Genomic DNA, 18,565 nt, shown 5'->3' with positions numbered 1-18,565 from the left:
TCCCCTGTGCCCCCATCCCCCGTGTCCCCACGTCCCCCACATCCCCCGTGTCCCCCATCCCCCGTGTCCCCCATCCCCCGTGTCTCCCCTCGGTGTCCCCATACCCCCCACATCCCCCGTGTCCCCATGTCCCCGCCATCCCCGTGTGACCCCAGCCCCGTGTCTTCCTCTGTCCCCATGTCCCCACATCCCCCACATCCCCCGTGTCCCCCATCCCCCGTGCCCCCTGTCCCCCGTGTCTCCCCCTGTGTCCCCACCCCCCGTCCCCCTTGTCCCCCGCTGTCCCCGCTGTCCCCCCCGGTCACCCGCAGCAGGTAGTTGAGCCGCGCCAGCGCCTCCAGGAAGATGTCGGCCCCTTTGTTGGAGAACTCGTACCGCCCCGCGATGAAGAAGAACAGCGTCTTGTCCAGGTCGAAATCCAGGTGCCTGCGGGGACCCCGTCACCCCGGGGCACCCCAAAACCCCCTGGGAGCCCCCCAAAACCCCCTGGGAGCCCCCCAAACCCCCGACTCCCCCGGACCCCCCAAGAACCTCCCAACTCCTCCGATCCCCCACAGACCCCCAAACCCTCTCTAACCTCTCTGACACCCCCAACCCCCTGGCTGCCCCAAATCTCCCTCTGTGGCACCCCAAAATCCCCTGGGAGCCCCCAAAACCCCTGGGAGCCCCCCAAACCCCCCAACTCCCCCGACCCTCTGATTCCCACCCAGACCCCCAAACCCCTCTAACCTCTCTGACACCCCCAACCCACCCCGGACCCCCAAATCTCCCTCTGTGGGACCCCAAAACTCCCTGGGAGCCCCAAAACCCCTGGGAGCCCCCAAAGCCCCTGACTCCCCCGGCCCCCCAAGAACCTCCCGACTCCTCCGATCCCCCACAGACCCCCCAAACCCTCTCTAACCTCTCTGACACCCCCAACCCACCCCGGCTGCCCCAAATCTCCCTCTGTGGCACCCCAAAATCCCCTGGGAGCCCCCAAAACCCCTGGGAGCCCCCAAACCCCCCAAGAACCCCCGACCCCTCCGATTGCCACCCAGACCCCCAAACCCCCTCTAACCTCTCTGACACCCCCAACCCACCCCGGACCCCCAAATCTCCCTCTGTGGGACCCCAAAACTCCCTGGGAGCCCCCAAAACCCCTGGGAGCCCCCAACCCCCCGACTCCCCTGACCCCTCTGATTCCCAGCCAGACCCCCAGACCCCCTCTAACCTCTCTGACACCCCCCAACCCACCCTGGACCCCCAAATCTCCCTCTGTGGGACCCCAAAACTCCCTGGGAGCCCCCAAAACCCCTGGGAGCCCCCAAACCCCCCGACTCCCCCTGAACCCCCCAAGAGACCCCCAACCCTGCCAATCCCCCAGACCCTCCAAATACCCCTAGGCCGCTCCAGATCCCCCAACCCACCCCAGACCCCCCAAATTTCCCTCCACGGCACCCCAAAACCCTCTGAGAGCCTCCTGACCCCCCCCAAGAGCCCCCAATCCCCCCAAACCCCCTCTGACCCCCCAACCTACCCCAGACCCCCCAAATTTTCCTCTGTGACACCCCAAAATCCCCTGAGAGACCCACGACCCCCCAATAGCCCCCCAATCCCTCCGATCCCCCCTAGAACCCCCAAAATCCCCTATAACCTCTCTGACACCCCCAAACCACCCCGGACCCCCAGGGCACCCCAAAACCCCTGGGAACCCCTGAGCCCCCAGACCCCCCAAGAGCCCCCCAATCCCTCCGATCCCCCAAACTCCCTCCAAGCTCTCTGACACCCCCAACCCCCCCGATCCCCCTAAATGTCTCTCAACCCCCCAGGGCACCCCAAAACCCCTGGGAACCCCCAACCCCCCAGACCCCCACTCAAGACCCCCCAACCCCTCCAATGCCCCCAGCACCCACAGCTCACCCGGCAGCCGCCTGGGTCCCCCAGCCACTTGGGTGCCCCCCAGATCTGGGTCCCCCAGAACTGGGGATGCCCCCCAGATGCCTCTGTCTCCCCGGATGCCTGGGACCCCCAAAACTCCTGGGTCCCCCTGAGCTCCTGGGCCCCCCCCAAACTTTTGGGTCCCCTTTGGGCACCCAGTTCCCTCCGAGAATCACCTGTACCCCAAAACCTCTGTCCCCCCCCCCAGATGCCTCTGTCTCCCCAAACTTCTAGGTCCCCTCTGGACTCCTGGGTCCCCCTAAATCCTGGGTCCCCCCAAACTTCTCGGCCCTCCCCCAGGATGCCGGGGTCCCCCCAAACTCCTGGGTCCCCCCAACTTCTCGGTCCCCCCCAGGATGCCGGGGTCCCCCCCAAGCTCCTGGCTCCCCCCAACTTCTTGGTCCCCCCAAACTTCTCGGTCCCCCCCAGGATGCCGGGGTCCGCCCCAAACTCCTGGCTCCCCCAAACTTCTCGGTCCCCCCAGGATGCCGGGGTCCCCCCAAACTCCTGGCTCCCCCCAAACTTCTCGGTCCCCCCAGGATGCCGGGGTCCCCCAAACTCCTGGCTCCCCCCCAACTTCTCGGTCCCCCCAGGATGCCGGGGTCCCCCCAAACTCCTGGGTCCCCCCAAACTTCTCGGTCCCCCCAGGATGCCGGGGTCCCCCCAAACTCCTGGCTTCCCTAGTTCCTCCCTCAAAAATCCATCTGCACCCCAAAAACCTCTATCCCCCCCAAATACCTCTGTCTCCCCGGACTCCTGGGTCCCCCCCAGACTTCTGGGTCCCCCAGACTCCTGGCCCCCCGGATGCTGGGGTCCCCCCCATTTTGGGGACACCGACCCGTAGAAGTGTCCCCTGACGAACTCCTGGACGCGAGCTTTGCTCTGGGCGTGCAGGTTCTGGAACTCGTGCATGGCCGAGAACTTGCGGACGTTGAGGCCGTTGGGGGTCACCAAATCTGATGGGAGGGGGGAAAAGGGGGTGAGGGGGGGTCCCCCAAACACCTGGGTCCCTCTAAGGGTGATGTGGGTCCCCCCCCACAGACACCCGGGTCCATCTGGGGACATTTGGGGACACCTGGGTCCATCTGGGGCTGCTTGGGTTCTTCTAGAGGTGATGGGGGTCCTGGGGGTGATGGGTCTCTCAGAGATTTTGGGGTCCCCCGAGAATGGGGGTCACTAGGTCTAGGAAAGATGACATGGGGGGTTCCCCAAATGCTTGGGTTCTTCTGGGGGATGGGGTCCCTGGGGACGCTTGGGTGCTTCGGAGGGTGACAGGGGACCTGGGGAGGGGTGATGAGTCCCCACGGCTTTTGGGGTCTCCTCGGGGTTTGGGGGTTACCAGGACTGCGGGGGGCGCACAGGGGGTGAGGGGACCCCCCAAACATCTGGGTCCCCCTGGGAGTGATGGGGTGCCTGGGATCTCCTAGGGGACCCTGGGGGGGTGTTGGGGTCCCTGTGGGGGTGCTGGGGTCCCTGTGGGGGTGCTGGGAACCCCCTGGGGGGTCCTGGGGTCTCTGTGGGGGCAATAAATCTCCCATGGGTGTGTTAGGCCCCCCCATGGGGTGTTGGGGGTCCCCATGGGGGTGTCGGGGTTCCTGTGGGGTCTTGGGGTCCCCCCTGGATGTGCTGGGGTCCCCTTGGGGATGTCGGGGTCCCCCCTGGGGGTGTTGGGGTCCCTGTGGGGTCTTGGTGTTTCCCTTGGAGTTCCCGTGGGGATGTTGGGGTCCCCATGAAAGCGCTGGGGTCCCCCCCGGAGATGTCAGGGTCCCCCTGGGGCTGTTGGGGTCCCCATGAGGGTGTTGGGGTCCCCCCTTAGGGTGCCAAGGATCCTGTGGGAATGTTGGGGTCCCCATGAGGCTGTCGGGGTCCCTATGGGAGTGCTGGGGTCCCCCCAGGGATGTTGGGGTCCCCTCATGGAGTTGTTGGGGTCCCCCGGGGGATGTTGGGGTCCCCTGGGTGGTGTTGGGGGGTCCCCATGGGTGTTGGGGTTCCCTGAGGGTGCCAGGCTCCCCCCATTGGGGTGCCGGGGTCCCTGTGGGGATGTTGGGGTCCCCCTGGGAAAATCAGGGTCCCCATGAGCATGTTGGGGTCCCTATGGGAGTGCCGGGGTCCCCCCATTGGGGTGCCAGGGTCCCTGTGGGGATGTCGGGGTCCCCCTGAGGGTGTTGGGGTCCCCCTGGGGTGTTGGGGTTCCCCTGGGGATGTTGGGGTCCCCCCATTGGGGTGCCAGGGTCCCTGTGGAGATGTCGGGGTCCCCCTGAGGGTGTTGGGGTCCCTATGGGAGTGCCGGGGTCCCCCCAGGGATGTTGGGGTCCCCTCATGGAGTTGTTGGGGTCCCCCTAGGGATGTCGGGGTCCCCCTGGGGCTGTCGGGGTCCTCCTGAGGGTGTTGGGGTCCCCCTGATGGTGTTGGGGTCCCCCTGAGGGTGCCAGGCTCCCCCCAGTGGGGTGCCGGGGTCCCTGTGGGGATGTTGGGGTCCCCCTGGGAATGTTGGGGACCCCATGAGAGTGTTGGGGTTCCCCCATGGATGCTGGGGTTCCCTCATGAAGTTGTTGGGCTCCCCCTGAAGATGTTGGGGTCCACCCATTGGGGTGCCAGGGTCCCTATGGAGATGTCAGGGTCCCCCCAGGGCTCTTGGGGTCCCCCTGAGGCTGCTGGGGTCCCCCTGAGGGTGTTGGGGTCCCCCCATTGGGGTGCCAGGGTCCCTGTGGGGATGTCGGGGTCCCCCTGAGGCTGCTGGGGTCCCCCTGAGGGTGTTAGGGTCTCCCTGGGGATGTTGGGGTCCTCCTGGGAATATCGGGGTCCCCCTGAGGATATCGGAGTTCCTATGGGAATGCCGGGGTTCCCCCAAAGATGCTGGGGTCCTCCCATGAAGCTATTGGGGTCCCCCTGGGGATGTTGGGGTCCCCCCATTGGGGTGCCAAGGTCCCTGTGGGGATGTCGGGGTCCCCCTGGGGCTGCTGGGGTCCCCCTGAGGGTGTTGGGGTCCCCCTGGGGATGTTGGGGTCCCCCTGGGGATGTTGGGGTCCCCCTGAGGGTGTTGGGGTCCCCCTGGGGCTGCTGGGGTCCCCCTGAGGGTGTTGGGGTCCCCCTGGGGATGTTGGGGTCCCCCCGAAGGTGTCGGGGTCCCCATGGCAGCACCCCCATGGAGCTCCTGAGGCCCCTGAACGGCCGCAGGGACCCCTACGGCCACCCCGGGGTCCCCACCAGGGTGCTGGGCTCCCCCGTTCCCCCCCCCCCCTCCGGGCCTGTTGGGGTTTTTTGGGGTGCCCCCCATCCCCCGGGGGGGGGCCGTGGGGTGCCCACCGGGCTTGCGCTTGAGGAGGTGCTCGGCCTCGGCGGCGGTGACGTGGGAGACGGTGGTGAGGACGTGGGCGCAGTGGGCGGCCGCCCGCTCCAGGCAGTACCGGTGGTAGATCTGCCGCTCCCCGGCCTCCTTGTCCACGTCGAACTGCGCACCCACAATGCACCGGGGCGCCCTCAGCATCCCATGAGGCACCGGGGGCACCCCCAGCATCCCACAGTACACCGGGGCGGCCCCTGAGCCCCAGCTTCCCAGCATGCACTGGGGCAACCCTGACACCCTCCCCCCCCCCCCCAGTGTCCTACAAGGCACTGAGGTGACCCCCAGCATCCCACAATGCACCGGGGTGCCCCTGAGCCCCAGCTTCCCAGCATGCACTGGGGCAACCCTGACACCCTCCCCCCCCCAGTGTCCTACAAGGCACTGAGGTGACCCCCAGCATCCCACAATGCACCAGGGCACCCCCAGCATCCCACAATGCACCGGGGTGGCCCCTGACCCCCAGCTTCCCAGCATGCACTGGGGCAACCCTAACCACCCCCAATGTCCTACAGGGCACTGAGGTGACCCCCAGCACCCCACAATGCACCGGGTGACCCCAGCATCCCATGATGCACTGGGGCGGCCCCTGACCCCAGCTTCCCAGCATGCACTGGGGCCACCCTGACCCCCACACCCCCACCCGCCAATGGCCTACAGTGCCCTAAGATGACCCCCAGCATCCCACAATGCACCGGGGCACCCCCAGCATCCCATGATGCACTGGGGCAGCCCCTGACCCCCAGCTTCCCAGCATGCACTGGGGCAACCCTGACACTCCCAGTGCCCTACAGGGCACCGAGATGACCCCCAGCATCCCACAATGCACTGGGGTGACCCCCAGCATCCCATGATGCACCGAGGTCAACCCCAGGGTCCCACAATGCACCAGTGACCCCCCAGCATCCCACAATGCACTAGAGTGGCCCTTGACCCCTCCTGCCTCCCAGCATGCACCAGGGCACCCCCCCATACACCTAGGCCCCAGGTCCGTCCCTCCCTATGTCCCCCCCAGCCCCAGATCCCCTCTCCCTGGGTTCCCCTACCTGAGGTCGTCCCCCCCAATCCCCCTTCCCTGCGTTCCCCCCCGGTCCGCCCCTCCCCAGGTCCCCCTCCCTTAGTTTCCCCACCTGAGGTTCCTCCCCCAAATCTCCCCCAGTCCCCTTCTCCTTGGGTTCCCCTCCCCTGTCCGCCCCTCTCAGGGCCCCCACCCCAAGTTCCCCCTTCCTTTAGTTCCCCCAATCCCCCTCTCCCTGGGTTCCCCCCCGGTCCACCCCTCCGCAAGTCCCCCCACCCCAGACCCCGCTTCCCTTGGTTCCCCCACCCCAGATCCCCCTCCCTTAGTTCCCCTCCCTTAGTTCCCCCAGTCCCCTCCCACTGCGTTCCCCCTCGGTCCACCCCTCCTCACGTTCCCCCACCCCAGATCCCCCTCCCTTAGTTCCCCCTCCCTTAGTTCCCCCAATCTCCCTATCACTGGGTTCCCCCGGTCCACCCCTCCTCAGGTTCCCCCACCCCAGACCCCCTTCCCTTAGTTCCCCCCCCCAAGTTCCCCCCCAGTCCCCTCCCACTGGGTTCCCCCCTTGGTCCACCCCTCCCCAAGTCCCCCTCACCCCAGCTCCCCCTCCCTTAGTTCCCCCCATCTCCCCCACTCGTGTCCCCCCCTCCCCCCCGTGTCCCCCCCTCCCCTCCCCACTCACGCTGTGCAGGTTGTTGTAGAAGTCCACGCTGCCGGCGCAGAGGTAGCGGCCCAGCAGGGTGGCGTGGGTGGTGAAGATGGTGGCCACCGGCAGCCGCCGCGCCCGGCTCAGCACCAGCCCCAGCCCCGCCAGCCACTCGTGGAAGTGCCCCACGATGAAGGGACGCTCCTCGCTCTGCGCCGCAAACTGCCACCCCCCCCAACAGCGTCACCGTCACCGCACCCCCCCGTGTCACGCACCACCCCCACACCCCTCCGAGGGGCACCCGGAACCCTGGGTCCCCTCTTAAGACCCCCCGCCCCCGCCATGGGGCTGCTCACCCCCATGGGGTCCCGACCCCTTCGGGGACTCTGACCCCGGGGTCCCCAAAACCACCTCAGGGTCCCCCTCAAACTTCCCCAGGGACCCCCAAGAGCCCCCAAGGAAACACACCCCCCCCCCCAGTGACCCCCAACCCCTTGAGGGACTCTGGCCTCTCCCAGGGTCCCCCAAAACCCCCTCAGGGCCCCCCTCAAACTTCCCCAGGGACCCCAAGGAACCCCAACCCTCCCCCAGGGACCCCAACCCCCCTCTGGGATCCCCAAGCCTCCTCTGGGACCCCCACCCCCTCCTGGGGACCCCAAAGCCCTTCAGGGACTCTGACCCCCAGGGTCCCCAAAACCGCCTCAGGGCCCCCTCAAACTCCCCAGGGACCCCAAGATCCCCCAAGGAACCCCAACCCCCCAGGAACCCCCAACCCCCTCAGGGACCCCAACTTCCCCCAGGGACCCCCAAAAGCCGCCTCAACGAGAAACAAAGCAACAAATCAGCCAAAGCAGCCGCAGCCTCTCAGGGACCCCCCAAACCCCCTCGAGGACCTCTAAGAGCCCCCTGGGGACCCCCAAAACCTCCTGGGGACCCCCAAACCCCACCTTCATAAGGAAGCAGGTGATGAGGAAGCCAAAGAGGAGGTACCAGAGGACCCCCAAAACCCCTCAGGGGCCCCAAAACTCCCTCAAGAGCCCCCTGGGGACCCCAAAACCCCTAGGGACCCCCAAAACTCACCTCCCCGAGAAACCGGGCAATGAGGAAGCCAAAGAGGAGGTACCAGAGGACCTCCAAAAGCCCTCAGGGGCCCCAAAACTCCCCCAAGACCCCCCCGCAGGCACCCTAAGATCCCCTGGGGACCCCCAAAACTCACCTCCCCGAGGAACCAGGCGACGAGGAAGCCGAAGAGGAGGTGCCAGAGGACCGCAAAAACCCCTCGTGGGCCCCCCTAAGCCTCTCAGGGGCCCTAAAACTCCCCCAAGACGCCCCTGGTGACCGCCAAAACCCCCTAGGGACCCCCAAAACTCACCTCCCCTGAGGAACCAGGCAACGAGGAAGCCCAAGAGGAGGTGCCAGAGAACCCCAAAACCCCTCAGGGGCCCCTCTAAACCCCTCAGGGGCCCTAAAACTCCCCAAGAGCCCACTGGGGACCCCCAAAACCCCCCTAGGGACCCTCAAAACTCACCTCCCCGAGGAGCCGGGTGACGAGGAAGCCCAAGAGGTGCCAGAGAACCCCAAAACCCCTCAGGGGCCTCCCCAAAACCCCTCAGGGGCCCTAAAACTCCCCAAGAGTCCACTGGGGACTCCCAAAACCCCCTAGGCATGCCCAAAACCCCCGGGGACCCCAAAACTCACCTCCCCGAGGAACCAGGTGACGAGGAAGCCGAAGAGGTACCAGGGGACCCCAAAACCCCTCAGGGCCCCCCAAACCCCTCAGGGGCCCTAAAACTCCCCAAGACCCCCTGGGGACTCCCAAAACCCCCTAGGGATGCCCAAAACCCCCGGGGACCCTCAAAACTCACCTCCCCGAGGAGCCGGGTGACGAGGAAGCCCAAGAGGTGCCAGAGAACCCCAAAAGCCCTCAGGAGCCCCAAAACTCCCCAAGACCCCCCGCAGGCACCCTAAGATCCCCTGGGGACCCCAAAACTTACCTCCCCGAGGAACCAGGTGACGAGGAAGCCGAAGAGGTACCAGGGGACCCCAAAACCCCTCAGGGCCCCCCAAACCCCTCAGGGGCCCTAAAACTCCCCAAGACCCCCTGGGGACTCCCAAAACCCCCTAGGGATGCCCAAAACCCCCGGGGACCCCAAAACTCACCTCCCGAGGAGCCGGGCGACGAGGAAGCCCAAGAGGTGCCAGAGAACCCCCAAAAGCCCTCAGGAGCCCCAAAACTCCCCCAAGACCCCCGCAGGCACCCTAAGATCCCCGGGGACCCCAAAACTCACCTCCCCGAGGAACCAGGCGACGAGGAAGCCGAAGAGGTGCCAGAGAACCCCAAAACCCCTCAGGGGCCTCTCTAAACCCCTCAGGGGCCCTAAAACTCCCCAAGACCACCCCTGGGGACCCCAAAACCCCCCCTAGGGATGCCCAAAACCCCCCGGGGACCCCCAAAACTCACCTCCCCGAGGAACCGGGCAACGAGGAAGCCCAAGAGGTGCCAGAGAACCCCAAAACCCCTCAGGCCCCCCCAAACCCCTCAGGGGCCCTAAAACTCCCCAAGACCCCCTGGGGACTCCCAAAAACCCCCTAGGGATGCCCAAAACCCCCGGGGACCCCAAAACTCACCTCCCGAGGAGCCGGGCGACGAGGAAGCCCAAGAGGTGCCAGAGAACCCCAAAAGCCCTCAGGAGCCCCAAAACTCCCCAAGACCCCCCGCAGGCACCCTAAGATCCCCCGGGGACCCCCAAAACTCACCTCCCCGAGGAACCAGGCGACGAGGAAGCCGAAGAGGACGGCGTCGTTGGCCTCCCGGTCGTACCAGGGGACGCCGATGGCGCAGCTCTCCCACAGCTCCCCCTTCCAGCGCTCCAGGCTCCAGGCCGTGGCCCCCACATCCAGCAGCACCACGGCCGGGCTCCCCTCGATCAGCCAGCGCCCAAAGTGCACCTGCACCCCAAAAAACAGGCACCCCAAAATCTTCAGCACCCCCAAACGCCCCGGCAAGACTTCCCTCCATCAGCCTGCAGCCCGAAACGGGGCACGCCAAACCCCTCGGCACCCCCAAACGCCCGAAAATGGCTTCCCAAGGGGGGTACCCCCAGGCACGTACAGCCCCGAATGGGTTAAACGTCCCCAAAAATGGGTTAAATGACCCAAAAAATGGGTTAATGTGCCCCCAAAATGGGTTAATGTCCTCCCAGAATGGGTTAATGTCACCCCACGACAGGTTAATGTCCCCCCAAAATGGGTTAAACGTCCCCCAAAATGGGTTAAATGTCCCCCAGAATGAGTTAAATGATCCCCAAATGGGTTAAATGTCCCCAAAATGTGTTAAATGTCCCCAAAATGGGTTAATGTGCCCCAAAATGGGTTAATGTCCTCCCAGAATGGGTTAATGTCACCCCACAACAGGTTAATGTCCCCCAAAATGGGTTAAACGTCCCCCAAAATGGGTTAAATGTCCCCCAGAATGAGTTAAATGATCCCCAAATGGCTTAAATGTCCCCAAAATGGGTTAAATGACCCCAAAAATGGGTTAATGTGCCTCAAAAATGGGTTAAATGACCCAAAAAATGGGTTAATGTCCCTCAAAATGGGTTAAACGTCCCCCAAAATGGGTTAAATGTCCCCCAAAATGGGTTAAATGATCCCCAAATGGGTTAAATGTCCCCAAAATGTGTTAAATGTCCCCAAAAACGGGTTAATGTGCCCCCAAAATGGGTTAATGTCCTCCCAGAATGGGTTAATGTCACCCCACGACAGGTTAATGTCCCCCCAAAATGGGTTAAACATCCCCCAGAATGAGTTAAATGTCCCCCCAAATGGGTTAAATGTCCCCAAAAATGGGTTAATGTGCCTCCAAAATGGGTTAAATGACCCAAAAAATGGGTTAATGTGCCCCCAAAATGGGTTAATGTCCCCCCAGAATGAATTAAATGTCCCCAAAATGGGTTAATGTCCCCCCAAAAGGGCTTAAACTTCCCCAAAAATGCATTAAATGTCCCCAAATTGGGTTAATGTCCCCCCCAATGGATTAAACGTCCCCAAAAATGCATCAAATGTCCCTAAATTGGGTTAATGTCCCCCCACAATGGGTTAAACGTCCTCAAAAATGGGTTAAACATCCCCAAAATGGGTTAATATCCCTCCAAAATGGATGAAACGTCCCCAAAAATGCGTTAAATGTCCCCAAAATGGGTTATATGTTATCCAAAATGGGTTAAACATTCCCAAAATGGGTTAATGTCCTCCCACAATGGGTTAATGACCCCGACAATGGGTTAATGTCCCCCCAAAAGAGATTAAATGTCCCCAAAAATGGGTTAAATGTCCCCAAATTGGGTTAATGTCCCCCCAAAAGGGGTTAAACATCCCCAAAAATACGTTAAACATCCCCAAAATGGGTTAATATCCCCCCAAAATGGGTTAAATGTCCCCCAAAATGAGTTAAATGTCCCCCCAAAATGGGTTAAATGTCCCCCAAAATGGGTTAAATGTCCCCCCAAAATGGGTTAAACATCTCTCAGAATGCATTAAATGTCCCCAAAATGAGTTAAATGTCCCCCAGAACGGGTTAAACACCCCCAAAAAGAGTTAACATGCCCCAAAATGTCTTAAAAGTGCGCAAAAATGGGTTAAATGGCACCGAAACTGTGTTAATGGTTCCCAAACAGCGGTTAAATGTCCCCAAAAAAGGGTCAATGCCCCCCCAAATGGGATAAATCTCCCCAAAAGTGGTTTAACATCCGCCAAAATGGGTTAAAAATCCCAAAAATGAGTTAATGTCACCCAAAAATGGGATAAATCTCCCCCTAAATGAGTTAATCACCTACAAAAACGCATTGTGTCCCCCAAAATGGGTGAATGTTCCCTAAAATGAGTTAAACATCCCCCAAAATGGTTAAATGTACACTATAGTGCGTTAAATGTCCCCAAATATGGCCTAAATGTCCCCCAAAACGGTCTAAATGTTGCCCCAAATACCCTGAATGTCTCCCAAAATGCCCTAAATTTCCTCCAAACTGACCTAAATATCCCCCCAAATGACCTAAATATCTCCAAAAATGACCGAAATTTCCCCCAAAAGATCTAAATTTCCCCAAATATGATCTAAATTTTGCCCCAAATGACCTAAATGTCGCCCCAAATACCCTAAGTGTCCCCCAAAATGCCCTAAATTTTCCCCAAAATGCCCTGAATATCCCCCCAAAATGATCTAAATGTCCCCTAAAATATCCTAAATATCCCCCAAAAGACCTAAACTTTCCCCAAAATGATCTAAATGTCCCCCAAATGCTCTAAATGTGCCCACAAATGGTCTAAGTATCCCCAAAAATGACCTGAATTTCCCCAAAAATGGTCTAAATGTCCCCAAAAATGCCCTAAATATCGCCAAAAATACCCTAAATATCCCCCAAAATGACCAAAATGTCCCCCAAAATGCTCTGAATATCCCCAAAAATAATTTGTTTCCCCCAAAATGCCCTAAATGTCCCCCAAAATGCCAAAATTTCCCCAAAAGACCTAAATTTCCCCCGAAATGGCCTGAATTTCCCCCAAAATGGCCTGAATGTCCCCCAAAATGCCCGAAATTTTCCCCAAAATGCCCAAAATATCCCTCAAAATGCCCTAAATATTCCCCAAAATGCCCTAAATATCCCCCAAAACGCCCTAAATACACCCCAAAATGCCCTGTCCCCCAAAATGACAAAAATGTTGCCCAAAATGCCAAAATATCCCCCAAAAGACCTCAATTTTCCTCAAAATGATATAAATATGCTCAAGAATGACATGAATTTCCCCAAAAAGGGTCTAAATGTCCCCCCAAATATCCTAAATATCCCTCAAAATGACCTAAATATCCCCAAAATGCCCTAAATTTCCCCTAAAATGCCCTAAATTTCTCCCAAAATCCCTTAAATGTTCCCAAAAATGATCTATACACCCGCCAAAATGCTCTAAATTTTCCCCAAAATGCTCTAAACGTCCCTCAAAATGCCCTAAATACCCCCCAAAACAATCTAAATTTCCCCAAAATGCTCTAAATGTCCCCAAAAATGACCTAAATACCCCCAAATCCCCTAAGTGTCCCCCAAAATGCCCTGAATTTCCCCCCCAAAAGACCTAAATACCCCCAAAATTGCCCTAAATTTCCCCAAAAAGGCCCTAACGTGTGACCCATCCCCCGCCACGCGCCCTTGCCCCCCCCTTTTTTTTGGGGGGGGGCGGGGGAGGGGAAGCCGTGACCTTCGCCGACCTTTCCCGCGCGGGGGAGGGTAACGTGAGCTGGGGGCGGGGGGGCTAAAAATAACCCCCACGTGCGCGGTGGGGGAGGGCGCCCGGGCCCCTCGGCCGCGCCCTGGAGGCCTGGCCTGCCCGGACGCCTGGGGGGTCCCTGGGTGCCCCCCTTGCACCCCGGGGGGCTCCCAGTGCCGTGGGTGCCCCCCATCCCCTGGGGCCTCCCAGCTCCCCCTCACCCCCTGATCCCCCCCACCCCCACACCCTCTGGGTGCCCCCACCCCATGGGTGCCCCCCACTCTCTGGGTGCTCCCTCAGACGCCTGGGGGGTCCCTGGGTGCCCCCCTTGCACCCCGGGGTGGTCCTCATGCTGTGGGTACCCCCATCTTCCCCTGATCCCCAGGTCCCCCGACCCCTGATCCCCCACCCTCTGGGTGCCCCACCCCATGGGTGCCCCACCCGGACACCGGGGTCCCTGGGTGCCCCCCTTGCACCCCTGGGTGTTCACGGCGCTGTGGGTGCCCCCATCCCCGGGTCCCTCCAACCCCCAGGTCCCCCGACCCCTGATCCCCCAGGTCCCCCCACCCTCTGGGTCCTCCCACCCCATGGGTGCCCCACCCGAACGCCAATCTCCCTGGGTGCCCCCTTGCACCCCTGGGTGTTCACGGCGCTGTGGGTGCCCCCATCCCCTGGATCCCTCCAACCCCCTCCCCAGATTCCCCCCGACCCCCCCCCAACTCTCTGGGTCCCCCCACCCCCATGGGTGCCCCACCCGGCCGGCGGGGTCGGCGGGTGCCCACCTTGCACCCTTGGGCGTTCATGGCGGCCAGGGTGCGGCGCAGGGCGGGCTGGGGCGGCTCCAGCAGCTCCACCTGGGTGCGGACGCTGCTCTCCACGTAGGGGCCCACCAGGACGTAGCTCTCCCCCCACTCGTCCGCCGTCACTCGTGCCTTCGTCTGCAGCACCGTGTAGATCCCGCCCACTGCCGCCGTTCCCAGCAGGCACCGGGGCGGGCGTCAGCCCACGATGCACTGGGGCGGGCGGCATCCCAGCATGCACCGGGGCGGGAGGCGGCCCAACGTCCATTAGGCCTCCTATTGCCCCACAGTGTACTAGGCCTCACGCCATCCCAGCATGCACCGGGGCTCACACCATCCCAGCATGCACTGGGGCTCACGCCGGCCCAGCATGCACCGGGGCAGGAAGCGGCCCAGCATGCACTGGGCCTCCCATGAACCCACAGTGTACTAGGCCTCACGCCATCCCAACATGCGCTGGGGCTCATGCCATCCCAGCATGCACCAGGGCGGGCAGCGTCCCATAATGCACCAGGGTGGGAGGTGGCCCATGATGCACCGGGGTGGGCGGCATCCCAGCATGCACCGGGGCGGGAGGTGGCCCAACGTCCATTGGGCCTCCTATTGCCCCACAGTGTACTAGGCCTCACGCCATCCCAGCATGCACCGGGGCTCACACCATCCCAGCATGCACTAGGGCTCATGCCAGCCCAGCATGCACCAGGGCAGGAAGCGGCCCAACAGGCACCGGGCCTCCTATTGCCCCACAGTCTACCAGGCCTCACGCCATCCCAGCATGCACTAGGGCTCACACCGGCCCCACACGCACCCGGGTGGCCAACGTCCCATAATGCACCAGGGCAGGAGTCGGCCCAGCATGCACTGGGGCTCCCATGAACCCACAGCGTACTAGGCCTCATGCCATCCCATCACGCACCGGGGCACAACATATCCCAGCATGCACTGGGGTGGGCGGCATCCCATAATGCACTGCAGGCCTCCCATGAAGCCACAGTGTACCAAGTCTCACCCCATCCCATCATACACTGGGGCACAGTATGTCCCATCATGCACTGGGGTATTGTACATCCCATAATACATCAGGATTCCCATTACTCTCACAGTGTACTAGGCCTCAGCCCATCCCAGCATGCACTGGGGCAGGCATCATCCCATAATACACCGGGGCTCCCATTAACCTCACAGTATACTAGGCCTCACACCATCCCATCATGCACTGGGGCAGCCACCATCCCATAATACACCGGGGCATCATCCATCCCATAATACACCAGGGCTGCCATTACCCTCACAGTATACTAGGCCTCATGCCATCCCATCATGCACTGGGGTGGGCAGCATCCCATAATGCACTGGGCCTACCATGAACCTACACTGTGCCAGGCCTCGCGCCATCCCACAATGCACTGGGGCAGCTGCTATCCCAGCATGCACCGCGGCACCCACTGCCCCACAGTGTACCAGGCCTCACGCCATCCCATCATGCACTGGGGCCCCCGGCTTCCCAGCATGCACCAGGCAACCCCTCACCCCACCACCCCCCAGCATCCCACAATGCACTGCAGCCCCCCCCCGTATCCCACAGGCCTTTGGGGCCCACTCCTGCCCCAGGGCATGCTGGGACCCCCCCCTCTCCCAGCTGCAAGGCATGATGGGATAGCCCAGGCCTCCCACAACCCCGGGGGACCCAGGGGTTCGGGGGGGGCCCCAACATCCAGGGGGGGACCCCAAAATCTGATGGGGGACCCAGGGGTTTGGGGGGCCTCAAGGGGGACCCCAACATCTGGGGGGCAGGGGTTTAGGGGGACTTGGGGGTCCCCAGGTGTCTGGGGGACCCCAAAATCTGATGGGGGGGACCCAGGGGTTTGGGGGGCCTCAAGGGGGACCCCAACATCTGGGGGGCAGGGGTTTGGGGGGACTTGGGGGTCCCCAGGTGTCTGGGGGGACCCCAACATCCAGGGGGACCCCAAAATCTGAGGGGGGACCCAGGGGTTTGGGGGGCCTCAAGGGGGACCCCAACATCTGGGAGGACCCCAACATCTGGGGGGACCCCAACATTTGGACCCCAACATCTGGGGGGGAACCCAACATCTGGGGGGCAGGGGTTTGGGGGGACTTGGGGTCCCCACGTGTTTGGGGGGGTCTGGGGGCGCCGGGTCTCTGTGCGGGGTTTTGGGGTGCAGGGGGGTCCCCAGCGCTCACCCTTGTTGGCCACCTCCCAGGCCACCTCGAAGAGGACGACGTTTTCGGGGCCCCGGGGCCCCCACTCCTCCAGCCCCGGCAGGGAGCTCACCGAGACGCTGCGGGCCAGCGGCATGGCGCCTGGGGGGGGCACGGGGGGACCCCAAAATTGGGGGGTACCCCAAACTAGGGGGCAGGTCCCTAAAACTGGGGAGGTGACCTCAAAAATGGGGGGGAACCAAAACAGGGGGTGACCCCAAAATGGGGGATGGGGGGAGGGAAATGGGGGCAGCCCCTGTCCTGCTTCAGAGCCCCCCCATGGGACCCCAAACCTCCCCTATGACACCTATAGGAGCCCCCCCCATGGGTGGCCCCCCAGAGCCCCCTCTTCACCCATGGGCCCCCCAGGACCCCAAGACCCCCCATAGCAGCCCCCATGGGTGCCCCCCAACCCCCCCCATGGGCCCCCCAGGACCCCAAGACCCCCCATAGCAGCCCCCCCACCCTTGGGTGCCCCCAGACCCCTCTCTTCACCCACAGACCCCCCAGGACCCCCCACCTCACCCATGGGCCCCCCAGCACCCCAAGACCCCCCATAGCAGCCCCCGTGGGTGCCCCCCAACCCCCCCCCTGCCACCCATGGGCCCCTCCAGGACCCCGAGACCCCTCTATAGGAGCCCCCCACCCATGGGACCCTCCTGGACCCCCATAGAAGCCTCCCCCCATACCCCCCAGGACCCCAAGACCCCCCAGGGTCCCCCCATGGGCCCCCCAACCCCACCCCACGACCCCCATAGCAGCCCCCCACCCATGGGTGCCCCCCACACCCATGGGCCCCCAGGACCCCGAGACCCCCCATAGCAGCCCCCACCCTTGGGTGCCCCCAGACCCCTCTCTTCACCCACAGACCCCCAGGACCCCCCACCTCACCCATGGGCCCCCCAGCACCCCAAGACCCCCACATAGGAGCCCCCCACCCATGGGTGCCCCCATATCCCCCCCCCACCCATGGCGCCCCCAGGACCCCGAGACCCCCTATAGGAGCCCCCCACCCATGGGACCCCCGACCCCCATAGAAGCCTCCTCCTCCCCCATACCCTCCAGGACCCCAAGACCCCCCATAGCAGCCCCCCACCCATGGGTGCCCCCCGAGCCCCTCTTCACCCATAGCCCCCCAGCACCCCTCCCTCACCCATGGCCCCCCCCAAGATCCTCCCCCTTACGACCCCCATAGCAGCCCCCACCCGTGGGTGCCCCCCCACACCCATGGCCCCCAGGACCCCGAGACCCCCCTATAGGAGCCCCCACCCATGGGACCCCCCAGACCCCCATAGGAGCCCCCAGGACCCCGAGCCCCTCCACCCATGGGTGCCCCCCGAGACCCCTAAACCCCCCATAAAGCTCTCCCGGGACCCCCCTCGAGGACCCCCCGGGAGCCTTCGGCTCCCGGGGGGTCCCTGAGGGGGTCCCGGGTTTTGAGGGTCCCAGAGGGTCCCATTCCGCCCCGCTCACCTCCCCGCGCTCCCGCAGCTGATCGCGGACTGACCCTCCCTGCCCCCGTCGCCCTCACGCCCCGCCCCCTTCCCCGGCCGTGGCTCCGCCCCCTCAGCGCTGATTGGTCGAGACGCGGGGGGGGGAAGGGGATGGGGGGGCACGTGGGGGTTGGGGTTGGAGGGGGTGAGGCTTAAAAGGGCAATGGGAGGCTTAAAGGGGCAACGGGGGACCGCAGGTGGGGGGGAAAGGAACTGGCTCCGCCCCTGGGGGAGGGGTTGTGGGGCTGAGGGGCTATGGGGCAGCTATGGGGCTGGGTAGGGGTAGCTGGGGCTACGGAGCAGCTATAGGGCAGGCTGTAGGGCTGTGGTGTATCTGTGGGGCAGGCTGTGGGGTACCTATGGGGTAGTTACGGGGCTGGGTATGGGACAGCCTGGGGCTATGGGGCAGCTATAGGGCTGTGGGGTAGCTATGGGTCAGCTATGGGGCAGGTTAGGGCTATGGGGCAGGCTGTGGAGTATCAACAGGGTAGTTATGGGGCTGAGTATGGGGTAGGCTGGGACTATGGGGCAGCTATAGGGCAGGCTGTAGGGCTGTGGGGTATCTATGGGTCAGTTATGGGGCAGGCCGGGGCTATGGGGCAGCTATGGGGCTATGTGCTACTTACGGGCCAACTATAGGGCAAGCCAGGGCTATGGGGCAGCTATGGAGTAGTTATGGGGCAGGATATGGGGCTATGGGGCAGCTCTGGGGCTGGCTGTGGGGCTGTGAGGTACCTATGGGTAGGCTATGGGGCAGCTCTGGGGCTGGCGATGGGGCCGTGGGGCACTTATGGGGCAGCTATGGAGTAGTTATGGGGCAGGATATGGGGCTCTGGGGCAGGCCGTGGGGTATCTATGGGGCAGCTATGGGGT

The 18,565-nt window shown here is 63.1% G+C and overlaps 1 protein-coding gene across 1 annotated transcript in view; it reads right to left on the bottom strand.

The window, feature by feature from the left end:
* Positions 1–17,702, bottom strand: part of LOC140644723 (glycogen [starch] synthase, muscle-like) — a 32,376-nt gene extending 14,674 nt beyond the window's left edge. The window contains exons 1-8 of the mRNA XM_072847786.1: positions 17,673–17,702; positions 16,182–16,301; positions 13,962–14,143; positions 9,679–9,870; positions 6,958–7,143; positions 5,224–5,368; positions 2,756–2,873; positions 306–426 (exon numbers count right to left, since the gene is read on the bottom strand). Coding sequence (XP_072703887.1) covers positions 306–426; positions 2,756–2,873; positions 5,224–5,368; positions 6,958–7,143; positions 9,679–9,870; positions 13,962–14,143; positions 16,182–16,296 — 1,059 coding nt within the window. The 5' untranslated portion in view covers positions 16,297–16,301; positions 17,673–17,702. The remainder of the gene's footprint in view (positions 1–305; positions 427–2,755; positions 2,874–5,223; positions 5,369–6,957; positions 7,144–9,678; positions 9,871–13,961; positions 14,144–16,181; positions 16,302–17,672) is intronic.
* Positions 17,703–18,565: the final 863 nt, after the last annotated feature.

The sequence above is a fragment of the Ciconia boyciana genome, chromosome 28, assembly GCF_034638445.1.
Source record: "Ciconia boyciana chromosome 28, ASM3463844v1, whole genome shotgun sequence".
Taxonomy (NCBI): Eukaryota; Metazoa; Chordata; class Aves; order Ciconiiformes; family Ciconiidae; genus Ciconia; species Ciconia boyciana.
The sequence above is the reverse complement of the archived record's forward strand: the minus strand, read 5'-3'. Positions and strand labels throughout refer to the sequence as shown.